Genomic DNA, 20,582 nt, shown 5'->3' with positions numbered 1-20,582 from the left:
TCAGGTCCACCAACCTTTAGTTTTCTGCCTCTCCAAACCTGAACTTCATCTACTTTATTCACTCTAGCATTTACTCAGCCCTACCCTGTGTACAGTGATGACAACACAGAGAGGAAAAATGGTCCGTCCCCCGAGGGGGGAGTCACAGAGAGCACACAAATTCTTTGCAGTACAACAGTCATTCATACAACTGGTTTTTTTGGTTTTTTTTTTGCGGTACGTGGGCCTCTCACTGTTGTGGCCTCTCCTGTTGCGGAGCACAGGCTCCGGACACGCAGGCTCATTGGCCATGGCTCACGGGCCCAGCCGCTCCGCGGCATGTGGGATCATCCCGGACCGGGGCACGAACCCGCGTCCCCTGCATCGGCAGGCGGACTCTCAACCACTGCACCACCAGGGAAGCCCCAACAGGTATTTTTGATCACCTGCTATGTACAGACGCTATTCAAGGCCCCGAAAATACGGCTGTAGATGAGACAGAGGAGTCTCTGCTCTTGTGGAGCTACATTCCAGCGGGGGAGACAGACAGGAAAACAAGACACAACAGAGAAATTACATGGCATGTTAGAAGAGGCTCAGCGTCACGGAGAAAAGACCAAGTGGGGCAAGGGAAGGGGAAGAGGGGACTCCGCACAGGGGTGAGGGGATTAACAGAGGCCGCCAGAGGGAAGTGCATCTGAGACCAGAGGGAGGAGCCAGAACAAAGTCCTGGGGTGGGACCAGGACAGCAGGAGGCAGGCAGGCGGCACTGTTACTGAGCCCTGGGCTCTCCTTTCCCTCCCTCCCTACCACAGCCCCTTTTCTTAGACACCAGGAACAGGGGTGTTTGGGAATGAATATGGGGGGACCTCAGCCTTGGACCAAGAGGAAAAGAAAGATTAAGAAGGGTATGGGGGAGGGGTTGTGTGTGGTGGACAGAATAACAGCCCTAAGACAAGTCCACACCGTAATCGCAGAACCTGTGAATATGTGACCTCACATGGCAAAAAGGGACTTCATAGATGTGATTAAGGATCCTGAGATGGGGAAATGATCCTGGATTATCTGCATGGGCTTTCAATGTAATCACCAGGGCTCTTATTGGAATCAGGAGGCAGAAGAGGACAGCCAGAGGGACCGTGACCATGGAAGAACGTTCCGAGAGCTGCTACACTGCTGCTCTGAAGACAGAGGAAGGGGCCATGAGCCAAGGAAAGCAGGTGGCCTCTAGGAGCTGGAAAAGGAAAAACCCAGAGTCTCCCCCAGTGTCCAGAAGGAACACAGCCCTGTGCACCCATTTCAGACTTCTGACCTCCAGAACTGTAAGAGGAAATATTTGTGTTGTCTTAAACGGCTAAGTTCGTGGTAACCTGTTACAACAGCAATGGGAAACTAATACAGGGGTGGGGGACAAAGAAAGAACAGGACGGAACTCAATACAGAGAAATGGATGGGAAACACATCCTGGAGTTGGGGTTGAGAAAGGGGCAGGAGTGAGGGGCGATGGGGCCAGGGCAGGCCTGCCTCTGTGCGTCGGGGCGTGATCGCAGGACCCTAGCAGCTGCGGAGCTACTGGGGAAAGAACAGCTGTGATCCTGAAAATCCAGACATCCCCAGCCACTGGGGTGACCTCATCGGGGTGTGGATGTGTGTGACACCCAGCAACAACAGGCCGTGTATGATGGAGGGGAGGGACAGGGTGGCCTGGGAGCACCAAGGAGGGCTTGTGGTTGTGATGGTGTCAGCCCCACAGGGCAGGACTTCCCTGTTTTGTTAATGGCTGTACCCCCAGCACGCAGAGCAGTGCCTGGCATGCAGCAGGCGCCCAATAAATATCTGTGGCTGACCGACGGCCTGAGAACCGATACTAACTACATTTACTGAGTGCCACCTATGTAAGCGGTACCCGGCCAGGAGCACTAGGGAGCAAGCGGCACACTAAACCCTTCCTGGATGGGAAACAAGCTCAGAGAGTTAATGTGACTTCTTCAAGGTCACACAGCAGCGAACACTAGTCCCAAGAAAGGAATCGAGCTCCTTCTGGGGCAGCGGAGGGGGAGATGTCAGAATTAAGTCTTAATGGAGGAGTGGGGTGCTCTGGGCCGACATGTGGCTGAGCAGCCGAGGGAGTGACACACCTCCAGGGCAGCTTCTGCACAGCTACGGCTGGAGCAGCAGGCTGACGGGGAGTGGGGTCGAGGGCCGGGTCACAGAAGCAGACTGGCAGCCAGTCCACCCACCGGACACAAAGCCGGGACCCCGCTTCCCTCCCATCCCCACCACGGCCCTTCACCTTCTCACCTCAGAAGTGACTCTCCCACCACGAGGCTCATCCCCCGGGGCAGAGGCAGCTGCCCCACATCCACCCGCTTCCTTCATAACAGAAACTCTGTTTCATTTGGGGCAGCAACGAATCCAGCCAAAGGACTCCATGTCCCACAGCTCCTTAATGGGGCCCAGGTCTGTCTAGTCCACTGATGGGCCGGGAGGAGGGCAGCAGGCCTGCAGCGGTCACGAGAAGTCCAGCCCATGCACTTCCGTGAGCTCTGCGGACAGAGGACTTTGCCCAACCTCTTCTGCCAGTCGCCCGGCAGGACACAGCCCAGCAACGAGAAGTGGGCGCTGCAGCCTGTCAGCCCGAGCGCCCACTCCTCCACTCCTAGCCCTGGGATCTTAGTTCTAAATTCATCCCCCGGGCCTCAGTTTCCTCATCTGAAAAAAGGGGATGACGGCTCCAGAATCATATGGTCTCTGTGAAGATAAAATGGTCTAATCCGTGTCAAGCACTTAGCACCGTGTCTGGTGTATTCTCGGGACCCAGGAAATGTTAACTTATTAATGCGGTTCTGGGAAGTGATGGGAGCAACCGCTCCCAGCATTCTGCCCACAGCCACCTGGTGGCTGCCAACAACGCTGAGCCCCGACAGCACCCAGGAAGGACAGGAGCTGTCTGTACCAACTACGTTTTCCCTTTGGAATTAGCTATTTATTTAAGACTTGGAGGAAGTGTGGCCACGGGCTCAGAGAGACCAGAGGAGGGGAGAAGACATGGGAGAGACAAGGCAGGAAATCAGAGACTGAGGGAACCGCTGCCCCTGGTCGTCATCAGCCCAGCCCAGCGCTGCTGAACGCGGCCCTGCCTGGGGAAATGTGATGCCCGTTGAGGCTCAAAGGTCCATCCTGGCCCGGCCCAGCCGGTACCTTTGCTGTGTCAGTGCAGGAACCCCCTGTCCCCTGCCCCCCACCATCATCTCCTCTAGGTTGTCTCACCAACATGTGAGACCCTGACTCTTGCTTCTTAAATCTCTCTTGAATCGGATCCCCTACTCTCCTTTGAGTCAAAGAAAACCCCTCTAAACCTCAGGGAACGGATAAGCCCAGAGAGCCTGCCCTTCAAGAATGGAAATCAGGGCTTCCCTGGTGGTGCAGTGGTTGAGAGTCCGCCTGCCGATGCAGGGGACACGGGTTCGTGCCCCGGTCTGAGAAGATCCCACATGCCGCAGAGCGGCTGGGCCCGTGAGCCATGTCCGCTGAGCCTGCGTGTCCAGAGCCTGTGCACCTCAACGGGAGAGGCCACAAGAGTGAGAGGCCCACGTACCGCAAAAAAAAAAAGAATGGAAATCAGCTGATCAGCGACGAGCAGCTTGCCAACCAGACCTTAGACAAGGCAAAGTCTCAGGCTCCAGAGCAGCGAGGAGGCCAGTGTGGCCAGACCAGTGTGCGGTGTGAAGCCACGATAGAGTTCTGAAGTTCCAGGATCTGATTTACGTTTTGAAAGACTCGCCCAGGTTGCTGGGAGGTGGGGTGGGGCAAGACGCCAGCAGTCGCCTGGCGGGGGCTGGTGGTGACCTGGGCCACTCTGTCTGGCTCTTACACAACTACCCTGCCTGGTGGGCCCGGCCAACCCCAGGTGCAGGAAACGGAGCCCCAGAGAGGGGCAGAGAGGCTTTTCTAAGCCAGTCTGCAGCAGGGAAACCTCAGTGCTCCCGTCCATGTAAAGGCCATCTCTCTCCCACAGCACAAGGCATCCCCAACTGGGAGGGTGGGACAGAGACCAGGTAGATGCAGTTTTCAACTGCCCTCTCACCTCCTTAAGCTGCCTGGGGTTCTGGTCCTAATTTCCTCGGGCCTGTTCCTCCCTGTGGACGGGCACACTACAGGCTTCTCACCTTCCCAGGTATCAATATAACGAACCCATATTAAGCATTAGAGACCTGTCTGGACAGACAAACAGGAGGCGTGTCTGTCTGTCTGCTGTGGGGAGGGGAAAGGATATGGAAAGCCTCACTGCCTGTCCTGGTCACATGAACTGATCCCTAAATGTCCCTGCATACTAACTGCCCAAGAGACAGTGTCACACGTGTTCCATTTCCCAACCCACCCAATGACATACTGGTCATTTTTTAAGATGAAAATTAAATTCTTTTTGTGAAAAGATAGTTTGTTCACATGGTTCTGTTCCAAAGGTACAAGAGGGAATTCCACGGTCTCTGTGATCCTCCCCTGCTCCGCACAGCTATCTTTCTTAAACTGGAGACAAGCTTTTAAGTTTCTTGTGCCTCTTTCCAGAGATTTTCTTTTTTTCTTTTTAAAAATAAATAAATAAATAAATAAATTTATTTTTTGGCTGTGTTGGGTCTTCATTGCTGCGCGTGGGTTTTCTCTAGTTGCGGTGAGCTGGGACTACTCTCCGTTGCGGTGCGTGGGCTTTTCATTGCTGTGGCTTCTCTTGTTGCAGAGCAAGGGCGCACAGGCTCAGTAGTTGTGGCTCGCAGCCTCTAGAGCGCAGGCTCAGTAGCTGTGGCACGTGGGCTTAGTAGCTCCGCGGCCTGTGGGATCTTCCCAGACCAGGGCTTGAACCCGTGTCCCCTGCACTGGTAGGCGGATTCTTAACCACTGTGCCACCGGGGAAGTCCCTTTCCAGAGATTTTTTTTTTTTTTTTTCAATGCGTTTAAGTAAATGCAGTTTGCAATCTCCCCATTGTACACAAAAGGCTGCATGTGCCAGAAGCACTATTCTGCACTCTTCTTTCTTCACTGACTATACTGTAGAAGTCATTTTAAGTACGCTTATTGTCCTCATTGGATGGAGGAGGAAATACTCTCACAGGGGAACTGCCATGCACCCCTCAGCTGTTTGCTCCTCGGGGTTGCCTCCAGCTAGTACCTAAATATTTCTTGGACTCACGAGGTTCTCAGCCATCCCTCTTCTTCCTTCCTTCACTGGAAAATACTCTCTCTACCCCAAGAACTCACCTCACGGCTAACGAGCAATTACATTCTCCTTCTCACTCCTGAGGCCCAAACCTGCACCTGAAGGAGCTCAGGTGGTGGGACAAACAGCAAATTTCCCCATGGGGAAAACGAATCAGGTTAGACGTGTGTGGAAAAGTCAGGAAACAACCAGAGGAGTAGATTTTTAAGGAAGATTCTAGAACCACTCTTAATATAAAATAATAGGACTGGACGAGCTCTGAGGATTACTCAGGTACTGGATCCCTTACCTTTTTTGCCAAAAACTGTTTTGTTTCCTTCTCTTGTGCTGAAAGATATTTTTCCCCCCTCTACCTAACCGCATTTTTTGTGTGTGTGTGTGTGGCCGTGCTGCATGTGGGATCTTAGTTCTCTGACCAGGGATGGAACCCGTGCCCCCTGCAGTGAAAGCGCAGCAGAGTCTTTTCCACTGGACCACCAAGGAAGTCCCCCAACTGCATTTTTAACATTTAAATTTTAACTACACAATCAATACATCAGTCCTCTCTTTAAAATATTGTTTTGGCCACCACCAACAAAGCTAAGCACCCCCTGATCACTATCCTTGATCCTGGTCCCCACACCCATGAGGTAGCCCGGTTAAAAGTCACTGTGTATCTGTTATCTACGTGCTCATGTGTACGTTCATAGCCAGAGGAAATGACTTTATACATATGTTTTCTCTACTACACAGGGGATCACACTGCATGTGTCACTCCACAATTTGTAGCGTTTCCAACAGGTTTCCCTCTCCTTCTGGCTGCTGTAAACCAGTCCGCAGTGTGGCTAGACCACATTTTATTTATCCGTGCCTCTACTGACGGACATTTAGAATGCTCCTGATTTTTTCTTTATTATAAACAATACTGCAACAAGCATACTCACTCATGCTTTCTCGGGCACAGGCACAGACACTCTTCCAGGGCAGATCCCAGAAGAACTGCTGGCCACAGGTACTTGCATTCTGGTTTTGCTAGGGACAACCAAACTGCCCTCCAACTTGCCTGTATGTGCTTTTATTCTAACTGGTGGTGCCTGAGACAACCATTTCCCTACAACCTGCCAGCACCTGAAATTAGGAAAGTATTGCCAACCTGATATATGAACTGCATTAAAAAAAAATAATGATAAAAGCACCAACCATTCAGCGCCACTGTATGCCAGCACGTGTTGGGTAATTCACAAACATACCTCATTCATTCAGTCAACAAACATCACTGAGACTTAGGACAGGACAGGCCTTGGGCTGGGCAAACAAAGACAATATGGCATGGCCACCCATCCTCAAAAACCCAGTGTTATAAATGTGATGAAGGAAAAGCTACCAGAATTGAAAACAGGTAGTCAGACAAAAACTTGTGCACAAACATTCACAGCAGCATTATTCCCAATAGCCAAAAGATGCCCCCATCTCTAACCACCCTTTGCCTCCATCACTCCACTCCAGCCCTACAGGCCTTCCTGCTGTTCTGCACACACGCCTAAAGCACTCCTGTCTCAAGGTCTTTGCACTTGCTGTTTTCTCTCTCTGGAACACTCTGATGGCCCCATAGCTCACTCCCTTACCTCCTTCAGGTCTTTGCTAAAATGTCACCTACTCAGTGAGGTCTTCCCCAGCTATCCTTAGGACCCAGCATCATCTGAAATACAATATATTCCATTTACAGACCTCGTTTGTTGTCTGTCTCCCCATTAGAACAACAGTTCCATGAAGGGCAGGATTTTGGTCCGTGATCTCCACTGCTGTACCCCAATATCTGTGACAGTTGCTGGTCACTGGGGGCACTCAGCAAATGCTTGTTAACCCAAAAAACAGATCCAGGTTGCTTTGTGCCAGGTACTATTCTACATGCTTTCCATGTACTAACTGGTTTAGTTCTCACTGCTTCTACCACAGGGTAGGTACCATTAGCATCTCCCTTTTAGAGTTAAGTAACTTGCTCAATGTCAACATAAATGTCAAAGTCAGGATATGACAAGGTTCCTGTCCTTAAATAATTCAGAGTTTACTGAGGGTAACAAAGAGATAAATTGTTGGACAACAGGTAGACACTGTTAAAAGAGCTTTGGTTAGAACCTACTGGAAGCCCAGGGGAGGGGCAAGGACACTGTCCTAGAGAAGGAAGGGATGTTTAAGCCTGTTTTGAAGGATGTGGAGGAGTTAGTCAAGGTGGGAAGGGGTTAGAGCAATGGCTCATTCCAGGCAAAAGCTCAGATGGGCAAGGGCTGCCTTGAAGAACAGTGTTAAATGCCCTGTGTGAAAACCACAAGATGCCAAAGAAGATACACAAATGGGTGATAAGCATGGGAAAAGCACTGTTAGCTGTTGGGAAATGCAAATCAAAACCAAAATGAGATACCAGTTTACTGGTGCCACTAGGATTACAATAACAAAAAAGGTGGACAATATCAAGCGTTGGTTAGGATGTGGAGAAACTCGAACCCTCATCGCTAGTGGGAATGTAAGATAGTGCAGCCACTTTCGAAAACAGTACAGCAGTTCCTCAAAAGGTTAAACACAGTTATCCAATGATCCAGCAATTCTACTCCTAGGTATCTCCCAAGAGAAATGAAAACATTTGTCCATACAAAACTAGTACACACATATTCCATAACAGCCAAAAAGTAGAAACAACCCAAACGTCCATCAATTGATGAATGGATAAAATGAAATGTTATGCAGCTTTAAAAAGGAATAAAGTATTGACATATGCTACAAAACAGATGAACCTAGAAAACTAGACACAAAGGGCCACCTATTGTACGATTCCACTCATATGAAATGTCCAGAATAGGCAAATCTACAGAGAGAGAAAGCAGGTTGGTGGTTGCCGAGGGATGGGAGCATGGAGAATGACCACTAAGAGGTATGGGGTTTCTCTCTGGAGTGATAAATATGTTCTAAAATTAGACTGTGGTAATGAGTACACAACTCTGAATGTATAAAAATCACTGAATTGTACACTTGAATAAATGGATGTGAATCATGCTTTTTTTTTTTTTTGCAGTATTTCAATAAAGCCATTAAACAAACCAACCAAGCATGGGATGCCAGGGAGGGGCTGAGAAGGCAGGGGCTGGGCAGAGCTATTTCTAAAGATAGGATCACACTTTCTTGTGGGGATGAGTACAGCTGATTGAGAATGGGCTGGGGAGGAGACTGTAGTTGAAATGCTCCAGTCAGCTGAGGCCAACAAGGGGCTCCAGTAGAAATGCAGCTTGGCACAGATACACCACAGATACAAGACTCAGTGAGGGGCTAAAGCACCAGGGCCAAGGGACTTTAAGACCACCACAGGTGGACACGTGTGAGAGAGAGAGAGAGAGAGAGAGAGAGAGAGAGAGAGAGAGAAAGAGAGAGAGAGAGAGAGAGAGAGAGACAGAGAGGGAGAGAGAGGGAGAGAGAGGGAGAGAGAGGGAGAGAGAGGGAGAGAGAGGGAGAGAGAGAGAGAGTGTGTGTGTAGACAGAACCACACACACCTGTGCTCCCTCCCCAGCCTCTCTTGCAATCAACACCAGTGTCCCAGTGGAGAGGCAGTGATGTCAGTGGGGGAGGGAGGCAAAGGTCCAGGTTGTGGCAGAGGCAGTTGCCATGGAGATGGTTTCTCTGGGAACCAGGTGAAAACCACCAGAGGTGGGGGGCAGGGTGGCTTTGATTCTGAGATTAGAACCAATCACAGCCCATACCTATCCCTGGGTATCAACCACCACACTAACACTTCTGGACATTTATTATGTGCTGTGCCCTGTTTGTAGTGCTTTACCTGTACTGACTACAACCCAAAGAGGCAGGAACTACCAGTGTTCCCATTTTACAGATGAGCAAACTGAAGCCAAGAGAACTTCAGTAACTTGCCCAAAGTCGCCCCGGTGGTTAGGACTGACCGAGGCTGTCTGGCCCCAGAGCTAAGCTGGGGCATCAGGAGCCTCTCCAGTGTGACCCTTTTCACCACTACACCCCCCCATTGCGTGCCATGTCCAGCACCCCCTTCCTGTTCCCTAATGACATCCCAGGTCACCTCTGTCACCTTCCAGACTAGTTTAGTGGTTCAGGTTTCACTCTCAAATCCAACTCAGTGCCGTCTGCTTTCCCTCACTGCAGGCTAGACTCCTGACGGCTTGGAGTGAAGCGGGGGCCTCAGATGCCCTTTCCTGCCCTGCGTCCCCCCGGCCCCCGCCGGAATCTGTTCCTGCTCTGGGTGGGGGCGGGCAGGAGAAGAAGGGCAAAGGGCTACTGAACAAACCTAACAGCTCTGAGGTCTAGGGCCCTGCTGGCTGCTGGCCCTCAAAGTCCCCCCTGGGGCAGTCCTGGGGGACCTCTCAGGCCTGTCAGGTGTTCCTGTTATGGTCCCCTGCCTCTGCCTCAAACCCCCTCTCTCTTGCTCCCTTGGCTCCCCCTATGACTGGCCATCCCAGTGGGTGCCAACTGCGTTCATTCAGGCCTTGCTACTTTCCTTTGTGCCCAAGCAAACCTGGGGGTATGGTGCATCCAAGCCCACCTCAAGGCAGGGGTACAGGCTGCGCTGCAGCTGCCCTCCACCTGCCATCCCCCATCGGGCACGAGGAGCAGGTTTGCTGTGAGAAAGGGAAGAGTGGCCCTGTACTCTCCTGCTGGGCATAAACAACTGAACAGAACACATCAGGCAAGGCCACCTGATTGTGATGGATCTTGACACGTCTCAACACAGACAGAAACACACTGTCTGAAGCACAAAAATGACCAACCATCACTCTCCTGGCTCAGAGCTGACGGCTGCTTCTTAACTAAGCACAGCGTCAGCTCCACTGACAAAGGACGCTGGTCACGGCCTTGCCCCTGCTCCCTGCTGGCCTCCAATCCAGAGCAAAACCCCTCTTCCCTGAACCCTCCCCAGTCACCTAACCCAGCCCAGCCCCTAAAAGTCCCCTCTGACACCCCCTTCCTGAGATGCCCCACGGGCCCCCAAGGTGGGTGGCCCCACAGCTGCGACAAGTAAGAAACCCAAATGGTTTGACTACATGTACTGGTGGTCCTGGGGGCATGGATGGCTGATGAAGGACACCAGCCCCCCTTCAGCAGGAACCCAACCTTCCCGGATGATTCCCTAGAGACCCCCTTCCCTGCTCCCCACAAACAATGCCCTCCCCAACCGCGCATAGGCTGGGCAGCTAAGTGAGACCGGCACCCTTTCAAGCTGGGTCAGTCCGGCGGGGGGTGGGGGGAACAGCTCAGGGGTATGTGTGGCCCCTGCACCGAGGAGTCCTCAGTTCCTTTAGTTCTCTGCTCTGGGCAGAGGATGACAGATGTGGGGTTGGGAGCAGCGGGGTAGGAATCACCGCACACAAAGGTCAGGGAGGGCCCTCGGCCCCAGCCTATCCACACTCGAGGTTTGTTGAGGTTTCCCTGAGTGACTCACCAACCTTTTAAAACTTGGATCTCATGGAGAAGTCTGGATTTCTCACTTCTATGAAACCCGAAGCTCTGCGCTGCCAGGCCGGCACTGTTGCAGGGCACATGGGCCGACCCTGAGCAGCACCGTGCCTGCAGGGACAGCTCGCTGGCGGAGCCAGGCGTCGTTCTAGGCCTTTTCATACGTTATCTCTGGTCTTCACCACTGCCCTCTGCTATTGTCCCTGCTCTTCTGATGTAGCACGTGGGGGCACAGCACCTTGCTGAAGGCCACACGGTGATAAGTGATGTGTCCTGAGCTCCAGGACACCATGCTGTCAATTACCTTCAGTTTACCCTGTCCACTCCCTATGGGCATATGAGGGACGGGTATGCCAGGGCTGGTGCTAGCCTTTAGCTCCCAGATGAGGAAACGGAGGTCCCGAGAGGGGAGGCGTGGCAGGATGGATGACGCTCCCAAACACGTCCACATCCTAGTGCTCAGAATCTGTGAACGCTACCCTATAGGCAAAAGGGACTTTACAGATGTTGTTAAATTAAGGATCTTGAGATGGAGACACTATACTGGATTTTTGGGGTGTGCCCTACCATAATCACAAGGGTCTTTATAAGAGGGAGGGCAAGAGTATCAAAGGAGGAGATAGGGGACATGATAATGGAAGCAGAGGTAGAAGTGATTCAAGGAAGGGGCCACGAGCCAAGGAATGCAGGCAGCCTCTCGAAGCTGGAAAAGGCCAGGGAATGGATTCTCCCCTAGAGCCTCGAGAAGGACCCCTTTTAGACTTCTCGTCTCCAGAACTGAAAGGGAATAAGTGCATGTTGTTTTAAGCCACTAAGTCTGTGGCAATTTGTTACAGTGGCCACAGGAAATGAAAACAGAAGATGACCATCGAGGGTGCTGGAGCTGGTGCAGCAGTATGGGGCCTCGCCAGGCTCTGAGAGCTGTGGCTGCCTCTGCTGAGGAAGATGTAGCAGGAGGAAGGGGAGGGAAGGGACTCTGGAGGACTCTGAGCCACTGGGCCACGTGGCAGACCTGTGTTCTGTGTGCCTGGCCCCTGCACTGCCCTTTCCCCAGCTGAACTGGCCTTGGCCTTCCTGCCCTTGTTTGCCAAGACACCCACCCCCAACCTCTGCCCTCCTGGCCTGCATGATGCAGACACCTGCCCTAGTGCCCCTTCAGAGGCCAAAGGACTGAATTCCCCAGTCTCTGTGCCTGAGCAACTCATTTAAAAATAAACTGATGCGGGACTTCCCTGGTGGCCCAGCAGTTGGGACTCTGTGCTTCCACTCCACGGGTTTGATCCCTGGTCGGGGAATTGAGATCCCCGCATGCCCCACAGCACAGGGCTGGGGGCTGTGAGGAATGATTCTTGGGAATGAGGAGGGTCCTGACTTACCCTCTAAGTGCTCGGGGAAACAGTCACACACACAGACATCTGCCTTCGAGGCGGCTCTGAAAGCAGAACAAAGTGGGGTACGAATACGAAGAGAAACAAACATGGGTTGACCTTGAGCTCCTAGTAAGTGCTGGGCTTTACCTACGTCATTTCATATAATCCCCTCAGCACCTAAGCCTTAAAGAGAAATAATTAATGCTCATAATTAGGCAGGCTCTGTTCTAGGAATTTTACATACATTGACCTATTTAATCCTCACAATAATCCTAGGAGGTGGGTCATCTTATCCCCATTTTATGGATGAGAAAACTGAATCACAGAGAGAAGATGTCACTTGCCGAGGGTCAAATAAGTGGTGTTGGGATGTGAACCCAGCAGGCTGGCTCCAGAGTCAAGGCTCTGAGCCACTTTTCACTTGATCTTAGCCAAAAGGTTGAGAAGCGATCTGAGCCACTTTTCAGAAGGCAGCTGAGGCCAAGGCAGGGTAAGGGCCTCGTGTGCACCCTTGGCCAGGACTAGGTGGTATGGGCTTGGGATTGAAACCTGGGTCCATCTGATGGAAAACTCGGTGCCTCTTCCATCACTGCAGGCCCGTCACCTTGACTGGGAGACCAGTTCGGGGTTCTGCGATAGGACAGGTGAGGAGGGCCTCCTCTGGGACAGGGGATGGGGAGGGTCAGGTCACAATCAACAGAATTTGGCAATTGTGAGCAGCAGCAGACCCGAGGTGAAGGTCCAGGCTTGGTGCCTCCCAGCAGGCTACATCCTGAGCTGGGGGTCAGGGACCCCACACATCTGAGAGAGGACATGCTCTCCCTGGGACCAGCAGGACCTTGGAAGCTATATGGCGGATGCCCAGGCTCTAACCAGCAGTGTGACTGTACACGACACCTTGCCCCCTGCAAGCTGAGCGGGTCAGCCTCTGTGATCTGAGTCTGTTCTTGGTAGTTCTTGGCATTGAGCCTGATTCTCAGGGTTCTGCACAGGTTGCTCTCCCTCCCCCTCCCCAAACCCCTCCCTTGCTGTGCTGGAGCCTCTCTCCAATCCAGGGCTTCACTAACCAGGAATGGTTGCCAGGTGCACAGGGCGGCCCCCAGAGAATCCCCCACTCCCCCGCCCTGTCAAACAGCCAGGGTGATGCAACCTGGCTGCAATTGCCACCTCACTCCCCAAGCCTGGCTCCTCCGCACTGAAAAAGAGTCCCCAGCAGCCCCACCCACGCTCCTAACCCCAGCTCAGGAGTTGAAGGGCCTGGGGCACCTGGACCCCAGAGGACTTTGTGAAGTTGGGGGAGGCCCAGGCATCTGAGTCCTGGATGGGCAACAGGTCCAGAGGTGGGTGTGGGGAGAGGGCTCAGGGTGCCAAGACCTGGGCTCACAGGCACCACTGATGACCCACCGCCCATAAATTCGAATATGCCCTGAAGGGCTGGGAGCTCAGTGTGCAAGCTGGCACCAGCAGAACTCAACTCTATGGGACCCATCAGATGGAGAGAGAAAAAGGCACAAGGGGCTGGGACAGGGGGACCAGGGTCTTCTCAGTCAGCAAACGCCGCAATCTACAAGCAGCAAGATTCCCACACTAAGTTCATTCCCAGGTATTAAAAAATATCCTACCTGGTCGTCCTCTCAAAACCCCACAATCCCCGTCTATGAGACAAAACCAAATGGAGGGACATTCCATAGAATATCCAACCAGCACTCTTCAAAACTGTCAGGGTTGTGAGAGACAAGGAAAGTCTAAAAAGCCTTTGCAGAGCAGAGGTGGCTACAGAGACGGACGACTAAAGTGTAAGACGGCATCCTGGAGGGGATCCTGGAACAAAGGAAGGGCGTTAGCGAACAACTGGTGAAATTAGAAGACAAGGTGGAGTCTAGGTAATAGGAACGTACTGATGTTGGCTCCTGAGCTGTGACAAGTGTACGAGCGAGCGTAATGCAAGATGTCCAGTGACAGAGACTGGAAGAGGGGTATAAGGGGACTCTGCACTGTCTTTGCAGTACATCTACAATTATTCCAAAATAAGTTATTTAAAGAAAAATACTCTACCTAGTCCACCTGTTATAATCTAGAAGGTCTTTTCGAAGAAGACTGGGGAGTGATTGTGCCCCCTCACTGCCAGCGGCCTGTCCAACAGACTCCCCTAATCCCACCTGCTATCGCTCAAATATCTACACTGAGGAGTGGAAGTCGGTCCTTCTTACTTAGAAGAACTTTAAAAGCACTACTGCTTAGCAATGGAGATAAAACATATCCAACTCAATAAAAGTAATAATTAAACCCCCTTATGTAGCACCTACTGTGTGCCAGGCACTAGTCTAAGCACACTTGACCTGGATTAACTCATTTAATCCTCAAAACAGTACTAAGAAGCAGGTACTATTAACGGCCACGTACCTCAGTCCGTTTCTATTAACTCAACTCCATGCTTTATTCTGGCACTGTTAATGGTAACCGAGGCACAGGGAAGGGAAATTGCCAGTAAGCTAGTAAGTGGGGTGTACTCAGCGTTTGAACCCAACAACTTGGCTCCAGAGACTGTACTCTTAACCACTACTCTATGCTGCCTTGGTAATAACATAGCCCCTATAGGGCAAGAGTTGGCAGAGTGGACAGTTAAGTATCATAAGGAAACATGGTCAGATCCCAAGAAAGACTTCCTGTATGCAACAGCAGCCCGTACGAGGGATATAATGTACAATACGATAAATATAATTAACTCTGCTATATGTTGTATATGAAAGTTGTTAAGAGTATAAATCCTAAAGTTCTCATCACAAGGAAAAACGTATGTGTTTTTTCTATTTCTTTAGTGTTGGAATTGTAGGAGGTGATGGATGTTCACTAAACTTACTGTGGTAATCAATTCACCAGGTGTGTAAGCCAAATCATTATGTTGTACACCTTAAACTTATACAGTGCTACATGTCAATTATATCTCAATAAAGCCGGGAGAAAAAAAGAGCACATGCATTTGGAAGGAAAAGAAAAAAAGCCTGTGTGTATTCACTCCCAGCTAACTCTCAAGATCAGGGTCCCCCACCTTCTTTGGATCTTGATTCAGTCTCATAAGCATGTGGATGAATGCAGGGTGGGAAAAGGAGGGGTTTCTGCTGCACAGGAAAGACCCACATCCACTTGGGGCTGGTGGAGGGTCCAGTGCAGGGGGAGGGGATGGCTAGGAAGCCTGATCTCTTTTAGTGATGCAAGTACAGATCTCCCTCTTTCTGGCAGAGTGTGAAGACTGATCTAGTGGGGGGGGGGGGCGCAGCCGAGGTAGAGGATCCTTCGAAAGGAAGTCTAGGGGAGGGGCAGGGACAGAAGAATGAACCAACGGGCCTGAAAGGAGTGCTAAGGATAAGGGCTGAGGAGAGGTGAGCAGGGAATGGAGAAAAGATAAGACTGAGGGCGATGACCGACTCCCTGCACCAAGATGGGGCTGAGCGTCCATATTTGAATGGGAGAGGGCAGGGATGGCTGGAAATCACCTTGGAGGAGTGAAGGAAACACAAGAACGACCTATTAGCAAGTGTTGCATGGTTAAGTGTCTGGGGCTCCGGCCACGGGGGTCGGAAGGGTTGACGCGAGACTCAGAGTTCCCTCCTACTGATCATAAAAGACGCTGAGCGAGCATGTAGGAGGTGGGATCTGGGTTTCACAGGAATGGACTTATTTCTCACAAACGACCCCACCAGGTACACTTGATTATTCTCCTTACTTTACAAATAATCCCCTATCTGAGAGACTAGAGAATTTACTTGTCCAAGGCCACCCTCGCCGGTCTCTGATTTGAACGGAGCGTGCTCAGTGACTCACGCCAGACTCTAAGCCACAAGAAGTGTTCTCCGAGTGGGACGGCAATTAAGGATAAAGAGATCAACATGTGGCTGACCGGAAATTCGCGAAGCAGGGGAGAAGAAAGGCGAAATGAACTAGTGCGGGTCTCAGGGAAGAGGAAGGGCCGAGTCACCAAATCAGAGGGAGCAGAGAGCCGGACCGCGGACCACGGACCACAAGGAGGAGGGGGCCGGACCCCAGAGTCAGAGGGAAAGAAGGGTCGGCACCCCCGAGGCTGGGAGGAAAGCGGGGCTAGATCTACAGGTCAGAGAAAGGAGAGGCCTGAATTCCCGGGGTGGGAAGGATGAGGGGGCCGGATCCCGGGATCCCCGAGGGCGGGCGGTCAGGCCCGCCTCACGGTTGAGGCCGCGCGGGGCGGGGCGCGGAAGGATCCGGGCAGGCCGTGCTGCGCCACCTCCGGTATATCTGTCCCCAGTCCACGGGGTCACCTCATTCCCCAGCCTCAGATCATGATTTCTCCTCACACTACCGCGACGCCACCTCAGCCCGCGTAGCCCCGGCCATGGCTCTGTAGCCGCGACCGCTCTGTGCCCGCGGCCAGTCTCCGCGCTCACCGCGCCTGCGCTCTCCGTTCCTACCTTCTTTCTTCAGCCGAGGCCGCCGCCGCCTCTCCTTTGCGCAGCCATGGAGTGAGTAACCGCTCGCCTCTCCCTCTCCAACGGCCTTTCCCGCCCTTTCGAAGCTCGCGGCCCTCACGACCGAGTCTGGGGCGTAGGGAGACGAGACTGAGGAATCACGGTCGCGCAGGCGCAGAAGAGGGAAGACGGGTCGTTCGCGCGCGCGGTCGAGCATGCGCACTCGGCCCGATGGGGGGAGGGTGCGTTCTTCCAGACAACGTTGGTGTTTAGACAGCACATGTGCGTTTGCGCCTGCGCACTAGTTCCCAGAGAGGGTGGTGGTTCCCCCCCGCCCTGAATGAGTCTGCGAGCGATTGCTCATGCGCATCTGTCCACCAGCGGTAGTATTTCTATGCAAAGGGCGGGCAGTAAGCAGCCGCACGTGCGCACTGACCCCCAGGAGGGCGGAGGCCTGAGGGAGCAATGGGGCCGCTACGGCGGTGGAGCATGCGCTTTAGCCCTCGGCGAGAGAGCCGCGTGTGCATGGCGGAGAGTGAGGAGCTGTTCTCCGCCTGCAGCCTCCACCCGCCCGCCTCCACTTTGCTCAGGCGCAAAGCACATCTTCCCTCCGTTTCATTCAGGCACCTCCGGGGAGCGGGGGGGGGGGGGGGGGGGCTGGTTTAGATTGACAGGGGAGAAGGCGGGACTTAGAAACGACCCGTTTAAGGGGATGGAGCTAGGATAAGAGGCGTCACGGGGGGTGGGGCTTGGGGGGGGTAACCCACGGTGAGAAGGGGCGGGACTAAGAAAACCGTTAGCTGAGGGGATGGTGTTTCTATCCGAGAAAGAGGCGAGGCCTCTGGGGAATCGTCGAGGAGGGGTGGAGCTAAAATAAACCGTGGGAGCGGGATTTGGAGGGACAGTGGCAATCACCGCAAAATTCAAAGGGAAGGGTGGGATTCGAACGGATGACATTGATGAAGGGGCGGCACAGGGGGGAATTCCCCTGGGAAGAGATTTGAGATGGACTCTAGGGAGGAGGTGGGGCCTAAAGAATGTATTTTAGAGGAAGAGGTGTGGCTGCAAGAAAATTCTCCTGGGATTGAGTGTTTTTTTTTAGTGAAACGGAATATTATGCGGTAGGTGGGAGGGACTTAAGGAAATTCCCCTGGGAGACCATAGGTTTGTGTATTGGAAGGATTGGGTCTGGGGAATTCTGAAGAAAAGCAAGTCGGGCGTAAAGAGAATTCCCTTGGGAATGGGTGGGGCTCAGATTTGGGGAAGAAAAGGGCAGATTTAGAATTCTGAAAGGGCAAGGAATCCCGGGGCCCTGGGGGTATGGCTTGGTTTCCCCGTGGCTTTGGCAGTAGGTGAGGCTGGCCCCTGACCCACTCACTTTTGTGTCACACTCGTAGGTACTCCGCTTTTGCCTTGGTGCCTGTCTTCGTCCAGCTGAGTAACCGCCAGAGCCTCCTGCCACTTGTTGGTGCAGCCTTCTCCATTGCCATCCGTGCCCAACGCCCGTGCTGCAGCCATGTCACTCCTGGCGACCCTGGGGCTGGAGCTGGACAGGACCCTGCTCCCAGCTAGCGGGCTGGGCTGGCTCGTAGACTATGGGAAACTCCCCCTGGCCCCTGCCCCCCTGGGCCCCTATGAGGTCCTTGGGGGAGCCCTAGAGGGCGGGCTTCCAGCGGGGGGAGAGCCCCTGGCAGGTAAGGGCAGGCAAAGAATGGAGGTGGGGTGAGCTGGGCTGTGGGGGGCAGGGGAGAAGAATTCATTCATTCACTTTTCACTCATTCAATAAGTATTTATTGAGCATGTATAATAAGTCAGGCACTGTCTTAGGTGCTGGGGATACAGCTGGAAACAAGACTGACATGATCCCTGCCCTCTTGGAGCTCACACTTTACTGGGGAGACAGACAAGAGACATATTAAACCATGATGCATGGGGATAAGTGGGAAACACTTAGTAGCTGAGCTTAAAAATGACAAGGGGGATTTTCCTGGTGGCGCAGGGGTTAAGACTCCCAATGCAGGGGGCCCAGGTTCGATCCCTGGTCAGGGAACTAGATCCCACACGCATGCCGCAACTAAGAGTCCACATGCTGCAACTAAGGAGCCTGCCTGCCTCAACTAAGACCCAGCGCAACTAAATAAATAAAAATAAATAAATATATAAATAAATATATTTTTTAAAAATGACAACAAGGACACGTTTAGAGCGGGGAGCCAGGAAACCCTCTCCAAGTCAGTAACATTTTGGCTGAGACCTAAAGAATGGTAAGGAATGAGCCATGAAAAGGGAAGAACTGGGCTTCCCTGGTGGTGCAGTGGTTGAGAGTCCGCCTGCCGATGCAGGGGACACGGGTTCGTGCCCCGGTCCGGGAAGATCTCACATGCCGTGGAGCGGCTCGGCCCGTGTACTGCAAAAAAAAAAAAAAAAAAAGGGAAGAGCTTTTCAGGTGGAGGAAACAGCATAGGCAGAGCTCTTGAGGCAGGAAGTGTTTTATTCATTAGTGTATCCCAAATGCTTGGTACATAGTGGGTTTTCAGTAATTAAAGATGAAACAGGGTGTGTTTATGTGTGATTTAGTTTGCCGTTTACGAGTAAACTAGAGGGTAAATCAAGAAACCACAGATGCAGGCTAATCGGTAAAGAGGATGTTAGAATGGTTGCAGAAATGGCTGGTTGACTGTTTTGTTGTTTGGGTCATTGGTTGGTTGACTGGTTCATTGATTCTTTGGCTAATTGGTCGGTTAGTTGGCTGGTCTGTTGGTCTGTTGACTGGTTTGATGATTCCTTGATTGGTTGGTTGACTGATTGGCTGGTTGGTGGTTTTACTCAACGAATGGGACGAATGAAGTAGTCGTGAGTGGGACCTGGTTGGGTGGAGGCTTAGGAACTCAAGGAGCTTTCTGTCCCTCCCTCTCCAATCCTCCAGGCGACGGCTTCTCCGACTGGATGACCGAGAGGGTGGACTTTACAGCCCTCCTCCCTCTGGAGCCCCCCTTGCCCTCAGGTGCCCTCTCCCCACCTTCCCCACCCCCACCTGACCTGGAAGCTATGGCCTCCCTCCTCAAGAAGGAGCTGGAGCAGATGGAAGACTTCCTTGATGCCCCACTCCTCCCACCATCCTCCCCACCTCCGACACAGCCAGCACCGGCACCCGCCCTCTCCCTTCCCCTCCCCCTGCCCACCTTTGACCTCCCCCCGACCCCGGCCCCGGACACCCTCGACTTGCTGGCCATCTACTGCCGCAGTGAGGCCGAGCAGGGGGACTCGGGGTTGGCGCCCCTGTGCCCCCCACAGCAACCCCCTTCTCCTCCCCCTCAACCCTCCCGCCCCACCCCCTACCCCAATCCTGCCGCCACCCGAGGGGACCGCAAGCAAAAGAAGAGAGACCAGAACAAGTCAGCAGCTCTGAGGTACCGCCAGAGGAAGCGTGCAGAGGGCGAGGCCCTGGAGGGCGAGTGCCAGGGGCTGGAGGCCCGGAACCGGGAGCTGAGGGAGAGGGCTGAGTCGGTGGAGCGGGAGATCCAGTACGTCAAGGATCTGCTCATCGAAGTGTACAAGGCTCGAAGCCAGAGGACCCGGCCCAGCTAGCTGGGCCGGGTCTTCAGGCCATAGCGGGCATGCTGCTCTTCGGCTGTGGCTCACTTCTGTTTCTGGGGCTGAGCTGGGAGGTCCCCCATCATCCCCCTGCCTCTAGCTGCCGTCCAAACTTCCCCTCCCCTCCCCCTCCCCTTTTATCCTTGCCTCCTTTCCTGTCCATTCTGAATTTGCTCCCCTCCTCCCTCCCCAGAATCATGGAATGTTTGGCCTTAGTCAACATCTATACCCTTCAACTAACAGCTGAGGAACAGAGGCCCATGGGAAATTGGGGGGGCAGGGGAGAGCTTGGAAACCTGGTCTCTCAAGCAGGGAAGTGAGGCCAGGAATCTCTGCAGAACGTCTATGCAAAGGAGGACAGGGAAGCCATCTGGAGACTAAGTCAGGGAGGGCTTTAAGAAAGCTGCCCGTAGAATACAAGCAAAATAAGCCAAGTGACCTTGGGGAACTACATTTGGGGGTGGAACCAAAAGGTGGCCCAGTTCACAGAGCAGGTGGATAAGTGGGCAGCTGGGGAGGTGGGTGGGTGGGTGGGAA

General features: G+C 52.9%; 4 protein-coding genes across 11 annotated transcripts in view; 1 reads left to right on the top strand and 3 right to left on the bottom strand.

Moving 5' to 3' along the window:
• NUP62 (nucleoporin 62) overlaps nt 1-16,591 on the bottom strand; it is a 25,360-nt gene extending 8,769 nt beyond the window's left edge. Inside the window, exon 1 of one of the 2 annotated variants that reach the window (XM_060000342.1) lies at nt 16,455-16,591. The gene's annotated coding sequence lies outside the window, so the exon portion shown is untranslated. Of the gene's footprint in view, nt 1-2,280; nt 3,226-16,454 lie in introns of those variants that run through there. The other variant, XM_060000341.1, reaches the window with a different exon arrangement.
• IL4I1 (interleukin 4 induced 1) overlaps nt 1-17,069 on the bottom strand; it is a 39,639-nt gene extending 22,570 nt beyond the window's left edge. Inside the window, exon 1 of the mRNA XM_060000338.1 lies at nt 16,455-17,069. Within this exon, the coding sequence (XP_059856321.1) occupies nt 16,455-16,668 (214 nt within the window). The 5' untranslated portion in view covers nt 16,669-17,069. The remainder of the gene's footprint in view (nt 1-16,454) is intronic.
• ATF5 (activating transcription factor 5) lies at nt 16,260-20,582 on the top strand. The gene is made up of 3 exons (XM_060000358.1): nt 16,260-16,505; nt 17,849-18,145; nt 19,378-20,582. The coding sequence occupies exons 2-3, from the start codon at nt 17,968-17,970 to the stop codon at nt 20,037-20,039; spliced, it is 840 nt and encodes a 279-aa protein (XP_059856341.1). The 5' UTR covers nt 16,260-16,505; nt 17,849-17,967; the 3' UTR covers nt 20,040-20,582.
• The window catches only part of VRK3 (VRK serine/threonine kinase 3), a 69,869-nt gene continuing 67,443 nt past the window's right edge, over nt 18,157-20,582 (bottom strand). For 6 of the 7 annotated variants that reach the window (XM_060000345.1, XM_060000344.1, XM_060000343.1 and 3 more), the window contains one exon: nt 18,157-18,858. In XM_060000345.1, the coding sequence (XP_059856328.1) occupies nt 18,569-18,858 (290 nt within the window). In that variant the 3' untranslated portion in view covers nt 18,157-18,568. The remainder of the gene's footprint in view (nt 18,859-20,582) is intronic. The other variant, XM_060000350.1, reaches the window with a different exon arrangement.

The sequence above is a fragment of the Delphinus delphis genome, chromosome 20 (genome assembly GCF_949987515.2).
Source record: "Delphinus delphis chromosome 20, mDelDel1.2, whole genome shotgun sequence".
Classification (NCBI taxonomy): Eukaryota; Metazoa; Chordata; class Mammalia; order Artiodactyla; family Delphinidae; genus Delphinus; species Delphinus delphis.
Note: the sequence above shows the minus strand (reverse complement) of the source record. Positions and strands in the feature narration are given on the sequence as shown.